Below are 23,587 nucleotides of genomic sequence, written 5' to 3' on the forward strand. Positions count from 1 at the left end.
ACCTGGGACCTTTCAGTCCGCAAGCCGACGCTCTATCCACTGAGCCAAACCGGTTTTGGCAGTCCCGTACTCTTTGAGTAATTCAAGACACAGGTGGCTTTTGGGGGTCAAAATTATCCAGATCAGTGCTTATTTTCTGCTTTAACTACAACACTGTGGCCAAGTCATTTTGGTAGCATTAGCCTGCAGGCCCGCCCCCTAATGAAACAGGCGAAAATAGGAGGAAAATAGTTGTAGCTGCAGGAGGTGGTGTCCCGGTGAGCAGGCATTGACTCATCCTGGGGGGCGGGACGCCAGGGCCGGGGAAGTGACCCTCCTGTCCAGATAGCTCCCTCTCCTGCAACATGGCAGGGTGAGCCCCACTAGACTGAATCCTCAGCACTTGGTCAGTGCCCAGGAAGCTTAATGCAACGAGAACATTCACTTCTTCCTCTTTCTGGGAGTGCGGAGGCCTGGAATTTTCTGCTCCAGGAGGGATGCCTAACATACTAGAAACACAGCTGCTGCTTTGTGGAAGGGAGTCCAATGACAAGGCGGTAGACAGTGGTTTAGACTTGAGTCCTGGCTCTGTGGTTATGGTCCCTCTTCCAAATCCCGACTCTGCTAAGTATCAGTTGGTTCTTGGATGTTACTTAAGAAATCCAAGGGTTGGGTTCTTGTAAAACAGAAATAATGGTAGTATTTATTTCATAGGGCTCTTAGGGGAATAAATGAGCTAATACAAAGAAGCTACTCAGGGTAGTGTCTGGTACATAGTAATTGCTCAATAAACAGAAGCTGTTAACCCAAGGCTTATAGTTCTCTGCCACAGGGTGGGAATTTCTCCCCATATCTCAAATCAGTACCTGGTGATCACCTATTCTCTTAAGAGGTTCAGAGGCCATGGAGAGTGGAAAGCAAAGGATGCCACCTCCACCAGTGGTTTGCTGGCTCTTTTTATGCCAGAGCCAACCCACCTTTCCTTTCTCTCAGTGAGAGAAGCAGACCCATCTGCCAGCCTGCTGTATGAGGCCAGCGCAGGAGTGCTTGGAGACAGGCGAGTCCCCTCATGCCTCTTAATCACATACATTTTTCCAGAATGGAGGCAAGGCCTCATTTCCGCCCTCGTTTTTTTAAAAATTCAAAACCATCAAGGGAACTCTTAGTACCAGCCACCCAATCAACACAGGTTCCAGATATGCACATTTTTTAAATTATGTTTATTTAGCATATGTACACATAAAAGAGAAATTGCCCTCTGATCCCTCCCAGCAGAAAACATGCACAAACCCAAGGTATACGCAAGGGAAAGGGCCCCGGCCCCAAGTTAGTGGTTGGGATGGTGCAATCCTGTGAGTCAAGCCTCAGTCAGGAGAGGGCTGGACTGAAGTGTCGGGCAGGCTGCAGCTCCCGCTGCTGGCTCTAAAATAAGCGTGCGCCATAGCCAAAGGTCTGTTTGATGCCCTCGAAGTAGTAGCGCTGCCAGCCCTGCCGTGTCCTCTCCTCCTCGGGAGCAGGGATGCCTCGGCCTTCCATGCACAGTTCAGTCTCCCCATTCTTGTCATTGAAGGTCAGCGTGATGGTGGCAAAGTGCCCTGGAGAAAGACAGAGGGGAGGGAGGCTTCAGATCCAGGGTTTCCCCCTGGGTTTGAGATTAAGGCGAAAATAAAAAGTAAATAAAAATCCTGGGGTTAATGGCAGTAAACAAATATGCTTACTGCCCGGCTGGTGTGGCTCAGTGGTTGAGCACCGACCTATGAACCAGGAGGTCACAGTTCGATGCCCAGGTGGGCACATGCCTGGGTTGCAGGCTCAATCCCAGTAAGGGGTGCACAGGAGGCAGCTGATCAATGATTATCTCCCATCATTGATGTTCTATCTCTCTCTCCCTCTCTGAAATCAATAAAAATATATTAAGATAAAACAAAACAAAAAGCACAAATATGCTTGCTTACCTTCTGGCCAAGATTTGAACCTCCACTTCATCGCAATATGTTTCTCAGGGACCTAAAATACCCAAAGAGATCAGTCTATACTAAGGATTTCAACACTTCTCATCTCGTGGCATACATAAACTATTACTGAACTTCTGCAGCACACCAAAAAACATATTTTGCCCATCTAACAATAAAAGCAGGTATAATTTTGGTTCATTCACACCAGACAGTTATTGTTGTTGGCTGTTGTCATTTTTTAACTTTAAGAATTTTTAAAAGAGAGGAAAGGAGAGTGATAGATAGTAACACTGATGAGCAAAACATCACTGATCAGCTGCCTCCTGCATGTCCCCTTCTGGGAATCAATCCCTCAACTGGAAATCAAACCGAGACCTCTTGGTTCCTGGGTTGACCCTCAACCAATGAGCCACACCAGCCAGGCTGTTGTCATTTTTAAATTTGACAATCTAAGGGAAAAGAGGTCAGTGCCCCTCATGAAATAGTCAGGTACATATTGCATGTTTTGAAAATTCTTGTGGCTTACCAGTTGAAAATCATGTCTATAGACCAATTGAAATTCGCTGCTTTAGAACAATGTGCCCAAGCCTGGCTAGGTTAGCTAGCTGCCTTACATACAGTCTACCATCAGTGCAATTATACGACTTATGAGGGCAAAGTGGACCACAGAGTTCCTAATATCTCCTCTTAATCCTAAGTGGGATGTGGTCAACTGTGCCCAGGTGAAATTTCAGTGCAGCAAATGGAAAGCCATAGCCACCAATATATACAACCTCTCTTCCATTAGTTCTCTAGAAAGAACTGATTTTAACTCCGTTAAGGAAAAAATTCTAGGAAAGCAAGAGAATTGAAATGGCAGCATTATTTTGAAAAACAAAACAAAAGAGAGTACTAACCAAAGAGATAAAAGCCTTAAATTTTACCCACAGAGTGGAAAAAAGGAGAAATAATATTCTTCTGACCAGACAGAGGCTGCATCCTGGGCCTGGGCCAGGAGGTACTCACCAGATCAGTGAATTCCCCAGTGACATTGCCATCTACCAGGTGAAACTTCCCACCTTTGTCTGCTTCTAGCGTCGCAGGAGCATGGGTAAAGGCCTGCACCAGCTGTAGAAAAAACAAAGTAGGGAGAAGATGCATGACTTTCAGTGGGATCCAGGGACAAATGGCAACCGACACCTGCATGCCTCCACGCTCGTTCCAGACACCACTTTGCCCAATGACCGTTCCAGGTTCTATTCTATTCCACTGCAGACCAGGCTTTGACTTGAGTGAGTGGGAATCCATGACAACATTACTTCAGCCTCACTGTCTAAAAAGAATGATTCTAGTGGTTTCCAATCAGAGGGCCCCAAACTATATATGAGAACAGAGGGCAAACACACTTTGAGGAGTAGGTTGAACAAAAGTGGGTTTTCCTCTGCCTCTGCTTGGAAGAGGAAAGCCTCAAGGCTCTACTCACCGGTACTTCCTCTGAGGATGGGGATGCGCCCACAACCCAAGTCACCTGGCCTGGCTGGTGCCACGAGGCCGGCGGACAGGTTCCACTTACCTCCTGGGTGGTGAGCACTCTGTAGAGCTCCTCCGGGGACGTCAGGAAGGTGTCTCGCAGGGTGATCTTACAAGTGGGGATTTTGACACCAACAGGTCTGGTCTGGGTTTTTGAAGGAGCAGATTTAGCCTGTGAAAGTCACAATGAAGTTGTTAGAGTAACGGTGAAACCTCAATTAACATGGCTTCCGGGGCAAACCTGCATTTATTCTCACAAACTTATTCACCTCCAAGGCTAATTGTTCCAAGGGGTTGGAGAGAACTTGATGGTGTTTCAGTCACAAGGGGAACTTTTCCAGAAAATCCTTAGTTCCCACTGAAAACAACCACTTTAGGTGAGGGAAGACCACTACTGTTTTAAAAACCCATCAGCAGAAGGACATGTTAAATCACTAGGTATTTCTGAAGAGCACACTGTAATTCTAAAACAGAATTTCTATGCTTAAATAGCTCAAAACAGTACCTCCAACCCCACCCCATCTCCAAAATATCCTCCACGGTGCTGACAAAGGGTAATAGGGCTGAAAACTGAGTGCTGAGCCTGAATTATGCAAGTTCCATTTCCAGAAAAAAATATATTTGCTCACCCTGCCAATGGGGTGAAATCAATCAATTTTCTGATAGGTGAAGTTAGTGGCCTAACCCAATACCTTGATGAGACCGCTAATAACGAAGTACGAGATATTAACACCCCCGTTAGAAATAATACTGAAGACGTATATGGGTGAAGATCATGCTGTGTTCACAGCGTGCAGCCAAGGGTCAGACTCTGAAACCCTAAGGGCTTACATTTGCTCTAGCAATAGTTATAAATGAGTAAGAACCAGGTGAAAGATGGGTAGACAAACAACTACATATTGTGGACTCTTAAAAAGCACCACACTAAACAAAAAACAAAACAAAAAAGAAAAGATTAAAAAAAAAAAAAAGCACCACAAGCTGCTCTGGCTTAGAGGTTAGTCAGAGAGAAGCAGAAATGTGGCGTTAGGAGGAGGCAGTATCCCAACACCCTTTGCAGACAGCCCCCCCGCCCCCCCCCCCCCCACACACACACATGTTGGAAAACCGTTTACCTTGCGCTCCTCAGTTTTCGGTGCTGGCTGACCAGTTGGGGCTACTGACTCTCCATTCAGCGTAGGCAAGATCATGCCCTGTGTGAACTCTGAAAAGATAAAAAACCCCGCTCTGGAAAGTTACTTCTTAGTTGAGATTTGGGGTTTCAAGCAGCTTAACAAATATGGCCATCTTAATCCAGAATGAGCTGAGGACGAGGACAGGTCTATCTACTTTACATTTTTGCCCTGGTCTAGGCCAGGCAGGTATCTGAGTGTATGTTATATAATGTAGCATGTTCACTGGAATTATTTTAAACCCGACTCAACTGGAAGCATTACATCTTGTTAAATGTCCGTGAGGTCTATTATGGAGGGTAGCCAACGAACGTCGTTGTACTTCCAATGACTTCCAGAGTGGGGCTAGATACCCAAGGATGCGTGTTTACTACCCTTTCTCCACTCTGCGTAGGCAGAACGGCTACAGCTAGTTTGGCATCAGAGCACAGGTTCCCACCTTGTAGGCTGGTTCCCTCTGATGGTCGTTACATGTGCTCACCAGGATAAAGCCGTACTGGCAGAGCTGGAATTCTAGGGAGAGCTGAGCTGGTTAGTATTCTAGTCACCCCCTAAAGGTCCCTGGAGAATGCATATCGGAGATACTCCAGGACTGTGCTCAAGCAGTGAGGCTGGGGATGCAAGTCTGTACACCAGCATTGTCCAAGGGAAGTGTAATGCCAGCCTCAGGTGTAATTTACAATTTTCTAGTAGCCACACAACAAACTTAAACAGGAAAATTAATTTAAAAATATATTGAACCCAATGTACCCAAACTATCACTTCAATATATTATCAATATAAAAAATGTGATATTTTACATTCTTTTTTGTACCACGTCTTCAATCCATTGTATTTTATACTCAAAGTACATCTCTATTTGAACTAGTCACATTTCAACTGCTCAACAGCCAGCATATTAGACAATGCACCTCTAGATCTTTTCTTCCTCAGAGTGTATACATTGACTTCAAGATGAAATAAGGCCCCTCCCCCCAAATCTTTACCCATTTGCCAAAGAAAAGACTGTCAAGCCCCTTTATCAGAGTCTGACAGGTGGAAACTACCTCAAGGCATACGTAACTCCTCCAGGGATACCTGTTTTGAGGGTGCTGATGTAAATTCCCATTGCTTCTCTGAGAAGTTTCACCCCTTCTTCTTTCATTAAGGCCACGAGATTTGTGTCAGGCTCATCTTTGGCAAGGCTCACACTAATCTGAGTGAAAGATCAGAAGTAGGTGGTAAATCACTTGAGGGGTACCTGCGCTGTGGACTGTGGGTGCCGAGCAATCAGATAACTGACGTTTCCAAAGGAAACGGGTGAGGGATGGGGCATTCGTACAATCCCCATGAGTGTCCCTTCTCAGGTTCTCTCTGCCAAGGCAAAGGTGGCCAACGTTAGAACCCACATCGCCAGCTAAAGCAAAGTAGCTAAAGAAGCACAGGCTGCTCTGGAGGCTGCCAGTGGCACCGCTGACCTAGAAAGTCACCCAAACGGGGGTTCTGAACGTGTGGGCCCAGCTGGCCTTTACTTTTGAGTGACAGCTCATTTTTCTCCTCCGAGAATAAGAGGATGTGGAAGCACAGAGGAGGAGTTAGGAAGCACAAACCTCTACTTCATCCACGCTGTTTTCATCAGACAAATTGGGGATCTCCACATGTCCCTTGTACTGCACTCCAGACTTAGAGGTACCTGTCAAAAGCAATGCAATGTCACTTGTCTCCTCTGCACAAAAAGTCATCTGCTCTGGAGCCCTAACTACTACCCTGCTTACACTCCTTATGGACAATTGAACTGACCCTCTTTACTCGGAGAAAAATGCGACACGACACACCAGATGCAACTGACCGTCTTCCCCCAGCAGAAATGTCTTTCCTCGTCAAATTTCTTGAACTTGTGTGTTATTACCATGTGGGACCAAGAACTGCCAAATTCTGCCAGGGAGGACTCAAGTCAATAGCCAATACAGTCAGTTCTGCTAGAATGCTTAGTTAGAAAACACAAATTTGTCCCAATGTGACTGATACATTAGGGGACACTGGATCATAACATGAATTTCACATTGGCTCATATGTGATTCCCTCTATGAGAAACACTAAGGTGAACATAAAAAACCACACCATTTAATTGAGCGGCACAGGAACACACAAAACACATCTCAAAAATCTCCTTGCTAGTGACTTCAGTGCACTATGCCTGTTATAAGCCACGCCATTCACAACTGGTGTTATCCAGTTCCTTCTGATTTTAGATGACCCTCCTCCCACCACTTCACAATAACACCCAAGCCACAATTCTTCTGCCACCCATTTTCACAAGTAAACTTCAGGTCTTTTTCAAGTAAAGCACCATATTTATTGTATTATTTATGTATTTCTTATAATTTAACATGTTTAAAACTGTGCTATCCACATTTACGTTCCTAAAATTTCTTTTTTGTTAATCCTCACTCCAAGGATATTTTTCCCATTGATTTTTAGAGAGGGAGGAAGGGAGGGGAGGAGGGAAGGAGAGAGGGAGGGGGGGAGAGAGAGAGTGAGAGAGAGAGAGAGAGAGAGGGAGAGAGAGAGAAACATTGATGTGAGAAAGGCAGATTGATTGGTTGTCTCCCACAAGTACCCCAAGCAGCACGGGATTGAACCTGCAACCTAGATATGTGCCCTTGAGTGGGAATTGAACCCCAGGGCCCTTCAGTTGCCTGGGCCAATGCTCTAACCACTTAGCAAACACTGGCCAGGGCTTGTTCTTAAATTTTCAAAAACGAGTCATTGATGAAATTTTTGCATGTTGTATGCCTAATCCTCTCTTCTCCATTAGCCCTGTGATTTTCATTGAGCAACTTTGCATAGTGCAGTGACTTTTAGGAATACATTATAGCAGAACTGACTGTATTTCAAAACATTTATTTACTTTCACTTCACGAGGCCTCAGTTTCTCAATCTATGAAAAGAGGATGGGGCAAGATGATACCTAAGGTTCCTTTTAGACCACTACGCTTTAGTAGTTAAATCAAACAAAAAAAACCCAAACCTGATACATCTACTTTCCCCCTCTTTATTACCCTTCATTTGAGAAATATTTACTGAAGCATAAATTTATTTTATGATTTGCCTCCTACACATAATTCTTTAGCTTTAGGGCCTTTTAAAATTCAGCCTCCCAACTGAAGGACCTTCTAGTAGGGCATATGCATGGTCCCAGTTCTTTGCTAGTATCACAGAAAGGGACAGAGGATAAAGCTGCCCCAAATTAGTCACATGTGAGCTTCGCCAGCACAGTGGTTTAAGCTGCCAGAATCACACTGAAGGCAATTAATAAGAGCAAGACCAAAAAAAAAAAAAATCCCTCTCCCCACTTTCCTATCATTCAAGTGACAGAAGTAGCTACAGCCCAAGCCCCCAAAATATAGGTGCACAGCGGCTTCACTGTGGCGACTCTTTGAGACTCACAGTGAGGAAACCCACTTGGTGTCCCAGCATCCCACACTGCTTTCTGTAGGTCACCGAGCAGCACACCTCCCCTGCAAAGTTCATGACCTCTTAAACCTTGTGCCTGGCTCCTTAACACATCCGCCAGTGCAGCCCAGCACACTCACCTGTCCAGTTTAGTTTGATGCTCCACTCATAAAAGAAGATAAGTTTGCCTTTGCGATTGTTAATGGACGCCTCTCCATCAAGCTTGTTCACTTCTGTCACCTCACACTTGCCTTCCTCATTTTGCGCCCGCACTGCCAGGAACAGTGTTTTCAGCTTATCCGTGGACCAGTTTGAAGCATCCCTCTCTGTCCTGCAAAACAGAAACAAGGCTATGGACCAGCAGCCAACTGCAGAGCACTCTGCTTGCTCGAGTCAAGGGAATGACAGGCTAGCGGAGGCCTGACAAATGGTTTGAAAACAACAGAAAACCCTCAGTCCCATTCCGGTATGTCCACAAACGTGCCACTCTCCTTTAGGAAGACAAGGAGTCACATACTGTCAATGAGGACAACTGCTGCACAGAACAGTTACAAACTAAGTCAGCAATGGTTCTGGGTGGGTATTTGACAGGGCACCTTCACGCCGCGCACGGTGCCACCTGACCCCGTGGAAATCTGTGCACAGCCTACCGAAGCAAGCAGCACAGAGGAGGCCACAGAATGCATGAAAAGTCCAGGGACGAATAAACCAATAATCTTGACCCGATTAGCACAGTGTTCTGACCTGGCAGGTTTAGGCCGTGTCTTACACGCCCTACACATTGTGAGCCCTCTAGACGGGCCGTGAAAACAATGGAAGCCCAGAGCTTCAAAACAAACAAAAATGAGGCCAAACACTCCGTGTCCGTTCACAGGAGCGGAGGCCGGGCTGAGATAAGGAGAAGAAAAAGGACTATCTGCCTGGCAACTGACTAAACGAGCAGAGAGGAACGGCAAAAAGCTGCAACAAAGTAAAAAACAAACAGTGAAGACAGTATGAACAGAGTTCAGCGAAGTCGGGAGAGAAGGAAACTGCCCCCGGAAGATTTCACGCAGGAGAGGAGGCTTTGGAAGAGGGGTTAGGATATAAAACCACGCTTGCCCGGCACCGGGGGCAGCCCCTGCAGTTACAGCACAACCGACCCAACAGTTCCGGGCGAGGCCAAGGCGTCCTCACCGTCCTGAGCTCTGGGCGCCTGGGGAGCACGCTCCAAACCGCTCTCGGGGCAGAGGCGGTGGTCCCCAGGACTTTCCATTTCATCCCTAAGCCGCGAAACAGGAATCTGAGGCCCCCCCCTCCCCCGCGTCCTGCGCCCGAGCCTTACACAGCGACCTCCCCACGCGATCCGCGCCCGCCGTTTGGCCGCACTGTCTCCTCCGACCACGTGCGGGGACCACCTCTTTGCTCGGGCTGGAAGCAGGAGCCGGGGGGTTATGCTTTCACCTCTCGGAAACCCCTCCTCTGGGAGCACCCCTCCACGCTGCTCCTCGCCCCCTAAACACTGAGACGGCAGCCGGGGTAGGCTTGGGGCTGGGACCACGGCGTGGAGAAGGGCCCACCCCCATCCCGGGCAGGGCTGCCTCGGCCCCAGCTTGGTCCCGGGGACCCCGCGGCCCGGCGCGGCGCAGCGCTCCGGCGGCCTGGCCCGCTAGCCCTCACCAGTGCCAGTTGTTGACGTTGGTGGCGTCCGCCCGCTCTTCCACGATCCAGCGTGGGTCACCCTCGCCCCACTTGGCCATCGGCTTTCCAATCGCGCCGTCACAGGTCTCGAGCAGCCCCAGCAACCACCTCAGTACCGCCTGATCCCGAGCAGCCCCAGCAACCACTTCAATGCCGCCTGGTCCGAGCACCCGGCAGCGCCTAGAAACTACTAGAAGCGGCCGCAGAACCTTCTGGCTTGCTTTTCCCTCCACCCCCCACCCCCTCCCCGCCTTAACTTCCGGCTCCTCCTCACTCCCACCCGGTACTTCCGTCCCCCCTCGCCGGACTTGGCTTCCGCCAGTTCTAGGGTTCTTTCAGGCTGCCTTGGGTAATCAAGGGGCCCGAACCGCAACCGCTCATTCGACCTCTCCTAATCAGCAGGGACACAAAGGACACGTCTCATTGTTTTCCTGGACCCCGAGTGGCCTCTGCTGCGCCTCCTGGGAGTTGTAGTCTCGCTAAGTGACCCGCTGGGCAACTACGGAAGGTCGCGCTAGAAGTGAAGGAAACGACCTCGGCACCGTGCTCTGGAGATTCTGGGAGCTGTAGTTAATAAGCCCCGTGGTCCTGCCGCACATTGCCTGACGCCAGAGCGGGAAGAAACTACAACTTCCAGCATGCCCTGCGCCGCCTTTCTCGCCGCAGGTGCCCTCTAGCCGCCCCTCCGCGACTGTCGCCTTCCGCCCCTATGCTATGCCGCACACCCAGTCTAGAAAGGCCTGTCTAGCAGCCGAAGAGCCTGGCGCGGTCCTGATTGGGAGGGCTCGGTGTGGAAGAGGTGAGGGTGTCCCAAACCCCTTGAGCCGCGGGTCTGGCTGAGTCCAGCCTCTTCTCACCATGATCTTTCCCCCTGTTCTTTGAGGCGTCGCTAGACACCCCCAGGCCTGACTTTCTGTCGGAGCTCCCCTGGCTGGGAGACCAGAGTCCGCTCAGGGTTGGAGCTGGGACTCAGCCCTGACGTTTGATTTAAACGAGTCTTTAGTCAACCAAGCGTCCGCCGGGCTGTGGCAACTGCGGTAGATCCTTGACTTCTTGGACGTTTGTCACTAATTTAACTCACATCCTCTGGTCTCAGTTCATAGCCTCATCCCTGTAGGCCTGGCTTGGCAGAGGATAACCGAATCCGAATCTAACTTCTCCATAGCTGGCTTCTGGGTTGTCCTGAGGCAGGGAAGCTTGTTGGTTATGGATTTATTTATTTTATTTTTAATTGATGTTTTAGAGAGAGAAACATTGATTTGTTGTTACACTTATTTATGCATTTATTGTTTGATTTTTGGATATGCCCTCACCAGGGATCCAACCATCGACCTTAGCGTGTTGGGACCACACTTCAACCAACTGAGCTACTCAGCCAGGACCTGGTTTCCGGGTTTTGATCCCCTCACTCCCCATCTTTCTTGGTCATGTTCTTCTCCCCTCGTGGGCTTTTAATTAAATAGGTGACCATAAGGACAAGTCTCTTAAGTATTTTTTTAAAATATAGTTTAATTGATTTCGGAGAGGAAGGGAGAGGGAAATAAGAGATAGAAACATCAGTGAGAGAGAATCATTGATCCGCTGCCTGCTGCACGCCTCCTACTGGGGATCAGCCTGCAACCTGAGCGTGTGCCCTGACCGGAAATCAAACTGTGATCACCTGGTTCATAGGTCAATGCTCAACCATTGAGCCACGCTGGCTGGGCCTCTGAAGTATTTTAAACGGTGTTAAAACAACCTTTTTCACTCTTAAAATTGTACCTGCTTGCTTTATAAGTTCTTGAGCCATTAAATATTTACCCCTTTACTTGCCAAGTAAATCTAGGTTCTGATTTGGCAATAGACAAATTGATGTCAAGTATCTGTCCAAGTCTAAAATGTGTGGTTAAAAAAATTCCAGCCCTGGCCAGTGGCTCAGTTGGTTCTAGTGGTTGAGTATACCAAAAAGTTTCAGGTTCGATTTCCATCAGGGCACATACCTAGGTTGCAGTTTGATCCCCAGTGGGAGCGTGTACAGGAAGCAACGGATCAATGTTTCTCTCCCCTCTTTCTATCTCTCTCTTTTTTAAATTTTTTTTAATTGATTTCAGGGAGGAAGGGAGAGGGAGAGAGAGAAACATCAATGATGAGAGAGAATCATCGATCGGCTGCCTCCTGCGCGCCCCCTACTGGGGATCGAGCCCACAACCCCGGCATGTGCTCTTGACCAGAATTGAACCCGGACCCTTCAGTCCGCAGGCAGATGCTGTATCCATGGAGCCAAACCTGCCCGGGCCCCCCTTCTTCTCTTACTAAAATCAGTAAAATCATATCCTCTGTGTAGATATTTACAGATTTTATTTACTATAGTGAAAGATGACCTGCCCTAGTTTTTCCTATAGTGAAAAATAGAAGGACCATGCAGGTCAAAGTGGAAATGATCCAGGAGTCAGCAAACCAGGATCATAGGAGCAGTTAGCAAGGTGGCTTTAATAGCTAATCCTTTTGTGCCTCATTTCCCTCAACAGTGAAATGGAAAAAAAATCTGCCAGGCCTGCCTTACAGGGTTGTTCTGAGGATGACAAAGTGAGTGCTTTATAAATTGGCACCTGTGCCAGAGACTGTACAGTATATGCTCTGTCATGCCTTCAGTGTTTGTGATGGCCACTAAGAATTTTTATATCAAAAATTTTTTTTTAAACTTTAGGATTGCTTAAAAATATTTTCTTTCTAGCTTCTTCCAAGGTACCATAATACTTTATTAATAATAAAAGTTAAGGGCTCTGACTGGGTAGGTCAGTTGGTTAGAGCATTGGCTGGATACACCAAGGTTGTGGGTTCAATCTCTGATCAGGGGACATATAAGAATCAAGCAATGAATGCATAAATAAGTGGAATAACAAATGGATCTTTCTCCCTCTTTCTCTAAAAAGAAATAAAAATAAAATTAAATTTAAAAAATACTAAAAGAATACTGAGCATTAATTTTGTGTCAGGCATGTATTAAATGGTTTAAGCCTCACAACGGTCCTATAAGATAGGTTTCTATTATTAATGTCCATTTTACAGATGAGGAAACTGAGGTAGGAAGATGTCGGTAAGAGATCCTATACTAAAAGGAACTAATGTTTAGTGTTTACTTTCTGCTAGGCACTTTGATAGGTGTTTCCTGAGTCCTATATATTCTACACTGCAACCCTGTGTAGGTAGGATATGATTTTCTCCAAGGCTTAGAAGGAAAATTATTACCCAGTTTGCTCAGAATTGGAGAAATAAAGATTTGAACTCAAGGCTACCTGACTACAAAACCTGTGCTTGTACCACTAATGAGGGATGATTTCATTGTTTGCCAGCTTTTTAATTTGGTCTTGACTCCCTGGAGTTAAGTATACAAAAGAACTTTTAAGCACCCTAGCCAGTTTGGCTTAGTGGATAGAGCATTGGCCTGTGGACTAAAGGGTCCCGGGTTCGATTCCAGTCAAGGGCATATGCTTGGGTTGCACTGGGGATGTGCAGGAGGCAGCCAATCAATGATTCTCTCTCATCATTGATATTTCTATCTCTCTCCCTCTCCTACCCTCTCTGAAATCAATAAAACTATAATTACAAAAAAAAATTTTTTTAAAGGTACATCTGGGTTCGGTAGGATGGGAAGGGATCAGGCAGTAGAAAATTGCCAACCATACCTTTGCCATCCCTATATGCCCTGAAAACAGAAAGGGAAAGTAGAACATGGTAAGGGCCATCAGAAACCACAACAGGGCTGCCAAGATGAGCGTTTCTGAAGGTTCTCTTGAGAAAGGTGCTATTGTAAAGACAGGAAGGGCACATTGATCCTTGAGAATTTGACACTGGAGCCTTTGGAGTTATTTGTGGTGCTGTGGAAATTTTGGACCTAGTTCTTGGTTTAAACCAGTATTCACTCTATCCAGTTAGCATTGATAACTTAGTTTGTAATTCTAGGGCAAATATTTTTCAGACCAGAATCTAATTTTAGAGTAGATGAGAGAGGGATTTGTGGTCTTTCGACCAAATGTGTATGTGTGTGTATGTGTGTGTATGTGTGTGTATATAATATACATGTATGTGTACATATATACACACATATTTTTTTGCTATGCTCTTACTTCCCAAGTTTGGGTAGGTACTTGTTAATAAGTTAATGAAGATTTGAAGATATAGGAAGGAAAGTTCTGCTTTTTTTTTTTTTTAATATATTTTATTGATTTTTCAACAGAGAAGAAGGGAGAGGGATAGAGAGTTAGAAACATCGATCAGCTGCCTCCTGCACACTCCCCACTGGGCATGTGCCCGCAACCAAGGTACATGCCCCTGATCGGAATCGAACCTGGGACCCTTGAGTCCGCAGGCCGACGCTCTATCCACTGAGCCAAACCGGTTAGGGCAGCTTTTTAAAATTGCTTTTATTCTTTCAGGCATTTAACAAGCATACATAAGAGCAAGATGTTTGTCAGTTTTATTCACTGTAATATTCCCAGAGCCTCAGAGCTGGCACTCAATATATATGTGTTGAACACATGAATGCAGTAATGACCTGCTTGTTTGTGCTTTGATCTTGTGTTCAGCAAAGTTGATAATGAATTCTTAAAATATATATATATTTACTGATTTCAGAGAGAGGTAGGGAGAGGGAGAGAGAGATAGAAACATCAAAGATGAGAGAGAATCATTGATCAGCTGCCTCCTGCATACTCCCCACTGGGGATCGAGCCTGCAACCCAGGCATGTGCCCTGACCAGAACTCTAACCGTGACCTCCTGTTTCATAGGTCAACATTCAACCGCTGAGCCACAGTGGCTGGGTGGCAATGCATTGTTAAAACACTTGCCTGCCTTGCACTGTTACCTCTCTAAATACCTGTGCTGAATACTCCAGCTGTTATTGGGTCCTTCAGGAGATGAACTGTATCTTGCACTTTTAAAATATCCCTTATAATACCTGAGAGAGTGCCTTGAACAAAGTAGATATTGTAGGAATGAATGACTACTTGTAGGTAATTAGAGGATCAAAAGTATTGTTTGATCATTTGGATACCCAAGAATCTGATTTTACATGGCAGGTTCAGTATTTGCTTTACCAGATTCTTTTATACATCTCTGATTACTGCGGGGGATTTGTAGTGTTTTGGGGGGGAATCTAGAAAGGGACATACTGTACATCGGTCTTCCTCTCACTCCAGATGAATCGGGCAAAGGTTGATGAGGAGGAATATTGGAACAGCTCCAAGTTCAAGGCTTTTACCTTTGATGATGATGATGATGAGCTCTCTCAGGTAGGTTTCCATGAACAGTTGCTGAAGGTCGCACCCTTCCCTTCAGTGCCTCTAACATTCCTTCCCTTTGCGTGCTTGGTAACCTGATTCGCCAGGTCTCCATTAGGCTCAGAAATCATTTGGGTCAGATCTTTAGGAAAATGTTCATGGAGAGGAGCCCTCAGAAAAGAAACAGAAAGATTGTAAAAACCAACTCTCTGCCCTTCTTACTTTATAGTCTTAAGATGATTCATTTCTTTCTGTTTGTTTTAAGAATCCTGTCTTTTATCATGTGATATAATTTATCCTATTTGAAAGATGGACTGGGGTGGAGATTTTGTCCGTTTATTGTGTCTGTTTTATAAATGCAGGACCATATCCTTTTAACACCCGAGAAAGTCGGTGAACTAATTCAGGTTTACACAGCAAGGCATTGCCAGGAGTATGATTAGAACTCCGAGCCCGCCCAACTCCTTTGCCACGGGACTGCAGTGTTGGCTAAAAAGCAATTTGTTTTCTTGGCAAATATTTAGCAGACTAGTTTTCTGTTACAGAAGGTGAAAGGAAAGTGTTGGCCATTTTCAAGTTCCAGTTCCTCAGCCTTCTTGGTTTTCAAAGAGAAGGGTGGGCATTGCTGATTGCCTAAGTGTCCACCTGATGTTCCTCTGCAGTTAAAGGAATCCAAGCGGGCAGTGAATAGCCTTCGAGACTTCGTGGATGATGACGACGACGATGACCTGGAGAGAGTCAGCTGGACTGGGGAACCTGTGGGAAGTAAGTAGAAAAGGCCCGACGAGGGGAGTGACATTCGGGGTTCTTGTCACCAATGAAGGCCCACTTGTTTGTCTCTTCAGTGCTTGTCGGGAAAGGGAATGAGGGTAGCTATTTTCAGATGCACACATCTGGAAATTTAACCCCAGGAGAAGATCCTTGGGGAAATACAATAGTATTTCCCATGTGGGTAGGTCTGCTGTCCTAGGGCTAATACTTAACTGGCTATCTTAGACCCATTTGGATGCTTGTTAAAATGAGGTTCCTAGGGTTCACTCCAGAGACTCTGATTCAGCAGGCGATAGGGATGGGGTGGAGGGGTCTCATTGTATAAAAAGCACTGCAGATACTTCTTTTTTTTTTTTTTTTTTTTTTTTGGAGATGTCAAGTTGTTTATTTATTTATTTTTTTAATTAAATATTTATTGTTCAGATTATTACATTTGTTCCTCTTCCCCCCCCCCCATAACTCCCCTCCTCCCAGTTCCCGCCCCACCCTCCGCCCTCACTCCCCACCCACTGTCCTCTTCCATAGGTGCACAATTTTTCTCCAGTCTCTTTCCGCATGCAGATACTTCTAATATGAGAACTACTAACTTACATGCTCATAACTATTGGCATAACTGACTTCTTAGCCACCAAGTCTCACTGCCTAGTATTTATATAATACCACTTAATACCTTTGCAGAGCCTATCAGATTTTTAAGGATATTTAAAAAAAAAATTTTCTTAATAGGAAATACTATCATGTGATTTAAAAATAAAAAAGTATTGCCGAAACCGGTTTGGCTTAGTGGATAGAGCGTTGGCCTGCGGACTGAAAGGTCCCAGGTTCGATTCCGGTCAAGGGCATGTACCTGGGTTGCGGGCACATCCCCAGTGGGAGATGTGCAGGAGGCGGCTGATCGATGTTTCTCTCCCATCGATGTTTCTAACTCTCTATCTCTCTCCCTTCCTCTCTGTAAAAAATCAATAAAATATATTTAAAAAAATAAATAAATAAAAAAATAAAAAAGTATTGAAGGTATATAGGCAAAGTTCTTAGTCCCTGTCCTTCCAAGAAATTACTGCGATTGTTTGCTTCCTATGTATGCATCAAAAGATTCGTTTTACATTTATAAATACGTATAGGAATATACTTACCCTTTTTTTATACAAATGATAGCATACTTTATACTCTGCACGTTTCACTTAATGCTATAGCTTGGAAATGTTTTCATATCAGTACATAAAGAGCTTTCTCATTCTCAGTTTTTTTAAATAGCAGTATGGTATTACTATATATGGATTTTCTGTAATTTATTTAATCAGCTCACTGATGATGAACTTTATATTGTTTCCAATCTTGTGTTGTTTATTTTGCTATCAATAACCTTGTATTCTCAGAGGTGACTATGAACGATCAAGTCCTAGAGTGAAGTTATTGGCAGAGGGCATTTGCATCTGTGTTGGATAGATATTGCCAAATTGCCCTCCTTGTGGGTTGCGTCAATTTATACTCCCACCAGCAATGCAATGTCAGAGGGTTCCTGTGTCCCCCACAGCCTTGCCGACACAGGGTGTTATTAAACCTGGGGATCTTTGCCAGTCTTAGAGGGGACCAGTGGTGTCTCAGTGTACTTTTCATGTATGTAATTATCTTATTAAAAGTGAGGGTGAGCCTCTTTTCATGTATTGAATAGCCCTTTGAATATTTTTTCTGTGATCCCTTTATTCATTTCCTTTGCCCATTTTTCTGTTGATTAGTCTATTTGATTCTATCTTTTCTCCCTGCCTTGATTTTTGGAGTCCATGTCAGCCAAAGGACTAGGGCCTCTGGTGAAAAGCTTTTAGAGTTTGTTGGAATGCTTGTTATCTAGGATTTGTTTGGATGAGAATGACTGATTTAGTTCTTACTATCTCACAGGTATCTCATGGTCCATCAAAGAGACTGCTGGGAACAGTGGGTTAAACCACGAGGGGCGTGAGCAGCTAAAGAGCCGAAACAGCTTCTCCTCCTATGCGCAGCTACCCAAACCTACTTCTACCTATTCCCTGAGCAACTTTTTTAGAGGTAAAAAGTGGTGGTTAAAGCCACAGGAAGTCGTCTTTTCTTTTTTTAAAAAAATGCTCAGGTTGTAGTTGGTTTGGCTCAGTGGATAGAGCGTCAGCCTTCAGATCAAAAGGTCCCAGGTTTGATTTCAGTTAAGGGCACACACCTTGGTTGCAGGCTCCTCACTGGCCCGGGCCCTGGTCAGGGCTCATGTGGGAGCCAACCAATTGCTGTGTTTCTCTCACATCGATGTTTCTCTCTGTCTTTCCCTCTTTCTTCTCCTCTCCCTAAAAAGCCAATGGGAAAATATCCCCAGTTGAGGATTAAAAACAACAACAACAACAACAAAATACTCGGGTTATTCTATTTATTTACTGTGGGAGATGATTATTGAAGGAAAAAGAATTATCTTTGGAGCTGGCAGTTGGGGATCAAGAGTGGGAGAAATGAGAGAAATTCAGAGGGTTTGGTCTGGGTTTCTAGAATGTGAACACAATTGGCATTAACCCCTTGACAGGTACTGAAGAAATTTGCCTAGGTCAGAAGTTCTCCCCACCCCTGTGCACTGCTGTTGGGAACCCGTGTGCACTGCTGTTGGGAACCCGTGTGCACTGCTGGTGGGAATGTAGAACGTGTGAGAGACAGTATGCAGTTCCTAAAAACTTAAAAAGTTAAACACAGTAACCACATGATTAAAAAACCCACTTCTAGGTATATACCCAAAAGAATTGAAAGCAGGAGCTTGAACAGATATTTATTCACCAATGTTCATAGCAGCAATATTCAGAATAGCCAAAGGTAGAAATAACGCAAATGTCCATTGACTAATGAGTGGATAAGCAAAATGTACATGCAATGGAATATTATTCAGCTAAAAAGGAACAGAATTCTGGTACATACTACCACATGGATGAACCTTGAGAACTTTGTGCTAAGTGAAATAAGCCAGACACAAAAAGATAAACAATGTATGAGTCCACTTATACACGTATGTAGTATCTAGAAAGTCAGATTCATAGAAACAGAGGGTAGAATATGTAGTGGTTACCAGGGCTGGGGGTGAGGGGAACAGGAAGTTATTGTTTAGTGGGTACAGAGCCTCAGTTTGGGATGATGAAAAAGTTCTGGAGGTGGATAATGGCGATGGTTGTACTTTTGGTGTACTCAGTGGCACTGAACTGTAGGCTCAAAAATAGTTAAAATGGTAAATTTTATTTTATGTATATTTTATCGCAATTAAAAATGTTTTCTTCCTTGCCTTTTTCCCCCATGGTGTCTTAAATTTCTGAAATTGAATAAAGTTTTTGTTAAGTCTTAAGTTCCCATAATGCATAATAAGGTTTTATACACACTACATCCTTAACCAAGTCAGAATGGGTCTGGCTTAACTGCTCACCTTCTCCCTCATGTGTTCTTTATCTTTAGGGAGAACTAGACTTGGAAGTTTCCAGTCCCTTTCTGATGGTAGGCATTGACCCTCTTTTCTTGATTACTTTGGGAGACGTTACTGATCTGGGGTATAGTCTGGGAAATCATGGAGAAAAGTGGTAATTAGACGATTTAATAAAATTTATTCTGAATCTCTCATCATTATTAGAGAAATTTTCTCATACGGAGTAAGAGGTAGATTCTGATTACAGGGGAATGGGTGACTTCTGGGATACTGGCTTTGGAGAGGTACCGAAAATTACTTTGGGCCCTAAAACATACCTTGGGAGCCTACAAGTCAAGAAGGAAGCATTGAGGAAAGGAATGACAAGAAGGTGGTGTCCTTCTAAAACAGCTGCCTGTTCTCTTTCAGCTCTTTCGGACACACCTGCCAAAAGCTATGCTCCAGAGCTGGGGAGACCCAAGGGGGAGTTTAGGGTGAGTAATACCTTACACTGGGTTGACACTGTACACAGTGTAAAGTGCTTTGACATTACCTTGCTTGATCTTCCCAACTTTTTGAGCACCTGTTAATTTAACCCCGTTTTATAGATAAGAACACTGATTTCTAAACATTAGGGCCTGCCTGGGGTCTCACAGCTATGAAATGGTGGAACTTGGACTCAAAAGTATCTATTTTCTGGTTCAGTCCTAGCACACTTTCCTTCCCCGTTGTGCTGCTCTTTGAAGGCTGTACTTTGAAACTTTTGATCATCAATGTGAACTGGAAACTTGGTGAAGCTTGTACTCCCATGAAGCACATAAAAAAGCAAATGGATTCATAAGGAAGAAACTATATCCTAAAGTCTGGAAAAGGAACATGTCTCCCTCTTTCCTTATGCTGGCATAGCTATTATTTAGAGTCTCAAAAATGGGATTGATTGCATCGAGGGGTTGATATCCTAAACCAGTAGGCACAGTGTTCCTGATTTTGTCAGTTGGTTCATTCTGTCTTTGATTCATCTCTTCCCGTCTGTATTATTCCTGTTCTAGTTCCTTCAGAAATTCAGAACAAGACTATCTCAGTTCATTAATTTTTCTCCATTCCCTCCCACAAAATATGTCCCCCTTTAGGGACTAAGACACTGAGTTTGATGTGGGGAGCTGGCACACTGATAATTCTGATCCCTTAACTTCTTGGGATTCATGTGTTGCTAATATTCCAGGACTACAGCAATGACTGGAGCCCCAGCGACACGGTGCGACGCCTTCGGAAGGGCAAGGTAAGACCACTGGGGAATGAGGTCTTGTGGGATTTTTTTGGGAAGCTGGCGCTGTTCCCATAGGGAGGATTTCTTGACCCCTCTACTCAATTCGAATTGTTAAATGAAGTGGTTTTCAGGAAGAAAATAAATTCACTAAGATGAAAAGTCAGCTGCAAAATTTGAGATTCTCTAGAGTTTAGTGTTACTCTGATAGGGTAATGGGGAAAGAGTGATGGACAAGAGGGAAAAGTGCTTTTAAGAATGAGGGTAGCCGAAACCGGTTTGGCTCAGTGGATAGAGCATTGGCTTGCGGACTGAAGGGTCCCAGGTTCGATTCCGGTCAGGGGCATGTACCTGGGTTGCGGGCACATGGGGGATGTGCAGGAGGCAGCTGATCGATGTTTCTAACTCTCTATCTCTCTCCCTTCCTCTCTGTAAAATTTCAATAAAAAATATATTAAAAAAAAAAAGAAAAAAAAGAATGAGGGTGGCCATGGCCAGTGCGGCTCAGTTGGTTGGGCATTGTCCTGTACACCAAAAGATTGCCGGTTCAGCCCAGCCAGCATGGCTCAGTTGTTGAGTGTCGGAGATCACGATTCAGTTCCCCATCAGGGCTGGATCCAGTTGTGCAGGAGGCATCCAATCGATGTTCTGCTCTCATATTGATGTTTCTCTTTCTCTCTCCCTCTCCCTTCCTCTCTAAAAATAAAAAAAATTATATATATATATATATATATAATATATATATATATAAAAGAATGAGTGTGATCTTTTATGTTTAGGTCTGAGATCCATTATGAGTTAACTTTTTTGTTGTTATTGTTAATCCTCACCCAAGAATATTTTTTTCCATTAATTTTTAGAGAGGGTAAAAGACTCGGGGGGCGGGGGGGGGGGGGGAGGGAGAAACATCAACATGAGAGAGACACATATGAGCCCTGACTGGGGCTGATATTGAACCTGAAACCCAGGTAAGTGCCCTTGACCAGGAATTGAACCTGTGACCCTTCAGTCTCTCTCCCTCTCTCTCTCTCTCTCTCTCTCTCTCTCTCTCTGTCTCTCTCCATTCTCTCTAAAAATCAATGGAAAAAATATATGTGGGTGAGGATTAACAAAAAACAAACTAAAACATGAAAATATCATTATAGTTGGTAGAAAATATTTGCAAAATATACGTATTATAAAGGATTTTCATACAGAATATATAAAGAGTTATTTTCAGTAATAAGAAATAATCCAATAAAAATTGGCATAAGATTTGACCAGTTATATCACAGAAAACATATATGAATGGCCAATGAGCACTTGAAAAGGTGCTCAACATAGTTATCAAGAAAATGTGAATTAAAACTGTATGATACCACTATGCAGGTACTGGAATGAATGGCTAAACTTTAAAATACTGATCATACCAAATATTAGGAGGATGTGGAACTCTTGTACACTGTCAGCCAGAAGGAAAAATAGTAAAACTGCTTTGGGAAATAGTCTTGCAGTTTCTTACAAAGTTAATCATACACTTAATTTCATTCGTGGACATTTACAGTGCACGTTTTGTATGGACAAAAACATGTCCATACAAAGGCTTATACACAAATGTTCATACAGCTTTACTCATAATAGCCCCCAAAGTGAAAATCCAAATATCCATCCAGAGCTAAATAGGTAAATAAATGGTGGTATATATAATAGACTGGGGATGGGATGGGAAGGTATGGACATTAAAGTAGACAAGGAAACTTATTGGGGTGATGGAAATATTCTGTATCTTGATTGTGTTAGTACTTACATGGAATTCTATTCTTGTCAAAACTCACCGAACTGTACATTTAAATAGGGTAGATTTTATTGTATGTAATTTATACCTCATTATAAAAAGAGGAAGTGATCTCTACCTGTTGACTTTGGCAAGACTTCATCAGGAAATGACATACAAAGCATAAGGCTGACTAGAGAGGGTTTGGTAGGAAACTACTGTCGATATTGTTCAGGGCACCACAGTGTAAAAATAAAGTGGCTTTCTTTGGGGACATTTCCTTTTATTCTTGCCTGTACTTCGGTGTCCAGTGACAGAGGAATGTAGTGAACAGTCTTCTCCCAGCACACTAATTCTCTTCTTATTCCACCAGGTCTGCTCACTAGAAAGATTCCGCTCCTTACAGGACAAGCTACAACTCTTAGAGGAAGCAGTTAGCATGCATGATGGAAACGTCATTACTGCTGTGAGTGTGGGTTTTTTTGGTTATTTAATTATTTTTTGTTAGTTTCTGAAAATCCAATCAGAATAGACTTTAACATTTTAGGTTAAATGTCAAGTAAAGATCCTGGATTTCCTTTTGATGTGTACAATTCTCAGTAACACGTACTTTAAAGCCTAGCTGGTAGGACATGTGTTGTATGTGGAACTCTTGATTATAATCAAGAAGCAGTAGGTTGGTTACTATACTCTGAGGGAGGAGAGGTCTGAGAGCAGGGAGGCATCTCTTGCCAGTACAGGCATGGGCATGTGGTCTCCCAAGACACAGTGCAGTTCCAGATGTCCACCACCTGTCCTTCCATCACATCAGGAAATGTGTTGTCTGGGCCTGCAAAGGTGCCTACTGAGTTGCTGACCTCATTCCTAGACATTGGTGCTCAGGGTGGGGCTTTGTGTTTGAAAGAATACACTGGCTAATTAATTTTTTGTTCTCTCTTTTAAAAAACACACACATTTTTATTGATTTCAGAGAGGATGGGAGAGGGAGAGAAAGACAGAAACATCAATGGTGAGAGAGAAGCATTGATCAGCTGCCTCCTGCACACCCCCCACTGGGGACGGAGCCCACAACCCGGGCATGTGCCCTTGACTGGAATTGAACTGGGGACCCTGCAGTCCGCAGGCCAGCACTCCATCCACTGAGCCAAACCAGCTAGCGCTCTTTGTTCTCTTTTCCTCCAGGTTCTGATATTCCTGAAGAGGACACTGAGCAAAGGTGAGCATGGTTTGAGGGAAATCTTCATTCAGCATGATGTCTGCTACACTTGAGGGGAGATAGGCATGTGGCTTTATACCAGAATTTACCAGCATCAAGTCTGCTGCAGAGACAGCTGGACTGGCCTGAGACCTCAGAGTTCAGCTCACGTCTCTGAGGGCAGTCGTCATCCGTTAGTGGCAACTACATTAACTGCAAC

At 44.5% G+C, this 23,587-nt stretch overlaps 2 protein-coding genes across 4 annotated transcripts in view; one reads left to right on the forward strand and one right to left on the reverse strand.

The window, feature by feature from the left end:
- Window positions 1-1,182: 1,182 nt before the first annotated feature.
- AHSA1 (activator of HSP90 ATPase activity 1) lies at window positions 1,183-9,980 on the reverse strand. 2 transcript variants are annotated; one of them, XM_059689289.1, is made up of 9 exons: window positions 9,710-9,980; window positions 8,191-8,381; window positions 6,205-6,287; window positions 5,693-5,810; window positions 4,559-4,647; window positions 3,487-3,615; window positions 2,940-3,041; window positions 1,935-1,986; window positions 1,183-1,574 (listed from the first exon to the last, which is right to left on the reverse strand). In XM_059689289.1, exons 1-9 carry the CDS (start codon window positions 9,787-9,789, stop codon window positions 1,402-1,404), a joined length of 1,017 nt encoding a protein of 338 aa, XP_059545272.1. In that variant the 5' UTR covers window positions 9,790-9,980; the 3' UTR covers window positions 1,183-1,401. The 2 variants fall into 2 exon arrangements, with proteins under 2 accessions (XP_059545272.1, XP_059545281.1); XM_059689298.1 differs by lacking the exon at window positions 1,935-1,986 and having other exon boundaries at window positions 1,405-1,574.
- Window positions 9,981-10,382: 402 nt separating this feature from the next.
- The window catches only part of VIPAS39 (VPS33B interacting protein, apical-basolateral polarity regulator, spe-39 homolog), a 28,159-nt gene continuing 14,954 nt past the window's right edge, over window positions 10,383-23,587 (forward strand). Inside the window, exons 1-9 of one of the 2 annotated variants that reach the window (XM_059689268.1) lie at window positions 10,387-10,529; window positions 14,910-15,002; window positions 15,653-15,755; window positions 17,658-17,804; window positions 19,209-19,247; window positions 19,585-19,649; window positions 20,378-20,434; window positions 22,546-22,638; window positions 23,355-23,388. In XM_059689268.1, the coding sequence (XP_059545251.1) occupies window positions 14,910-15,002; window positions 15,653-15,755; window positions 17,658-17,804; window positions 19,209-19,247; window positions 19,585-19,649; window positions 20,378-20,434; window positions 22,546-22,638; window positions 23,355-23,388 (631 nt within the window). In that variant the 5' untranslated portion in view covers window positions 10,387-10,529. Of the gene's footprint in view, window positions 10,530-14,909; window positions 15,003-15,652; window positions 15,756-17,657; window positions 17,805-19,208; window positions 19,248-19,584; window positions 19,650-20,377; window positions 20,435-22,545; window positions 22,639-23,354; window positions 23,389-23,587 lie in introns of both variants that reach the window. The other variant, XM_059689278.1, reaches the window with a different exon arrangement.

The sequence above is a fragment of the Myotis daubentonii genome, chromosome 1, assembly GCF_963259705.1.
Source record: "Myotis daubentonii chromosome 1, mMyoDau2.1, whole genome shotgun sequence".
Classification (NCBI taxonomy): Eukaryota; Metazoa; Chordata; class Mammalia; order Chiroptera; family Vespertilionidae; genus Myotis; species Myotis daubentonii.

Bases quoted from the DNA above. Each gene is read 5' to 3' on its own strand.
- AHSA1 (XM_059689289.1), bottom strand. From the start codon at position 9,789: ATGGCCAAGTGGGGCGAGGGTGACCCACGCTGGATCGTGGAAGAGCGG. The intron at 8,382-9,709 runs GTGAGGGCTAGC...TCTGTTTTGCAG, and splicing joins AACGTCAACAACTGGCACTG to GACAGAGAGGGATGCTTCAA. The intron at 6,288-8,190 runs GTGAGTGTGCTG...TGCTTTTGACAG, and splicing joins CATCAAACTAAACTGGACAG to GTACCTCTAAGTCTGGAGTG.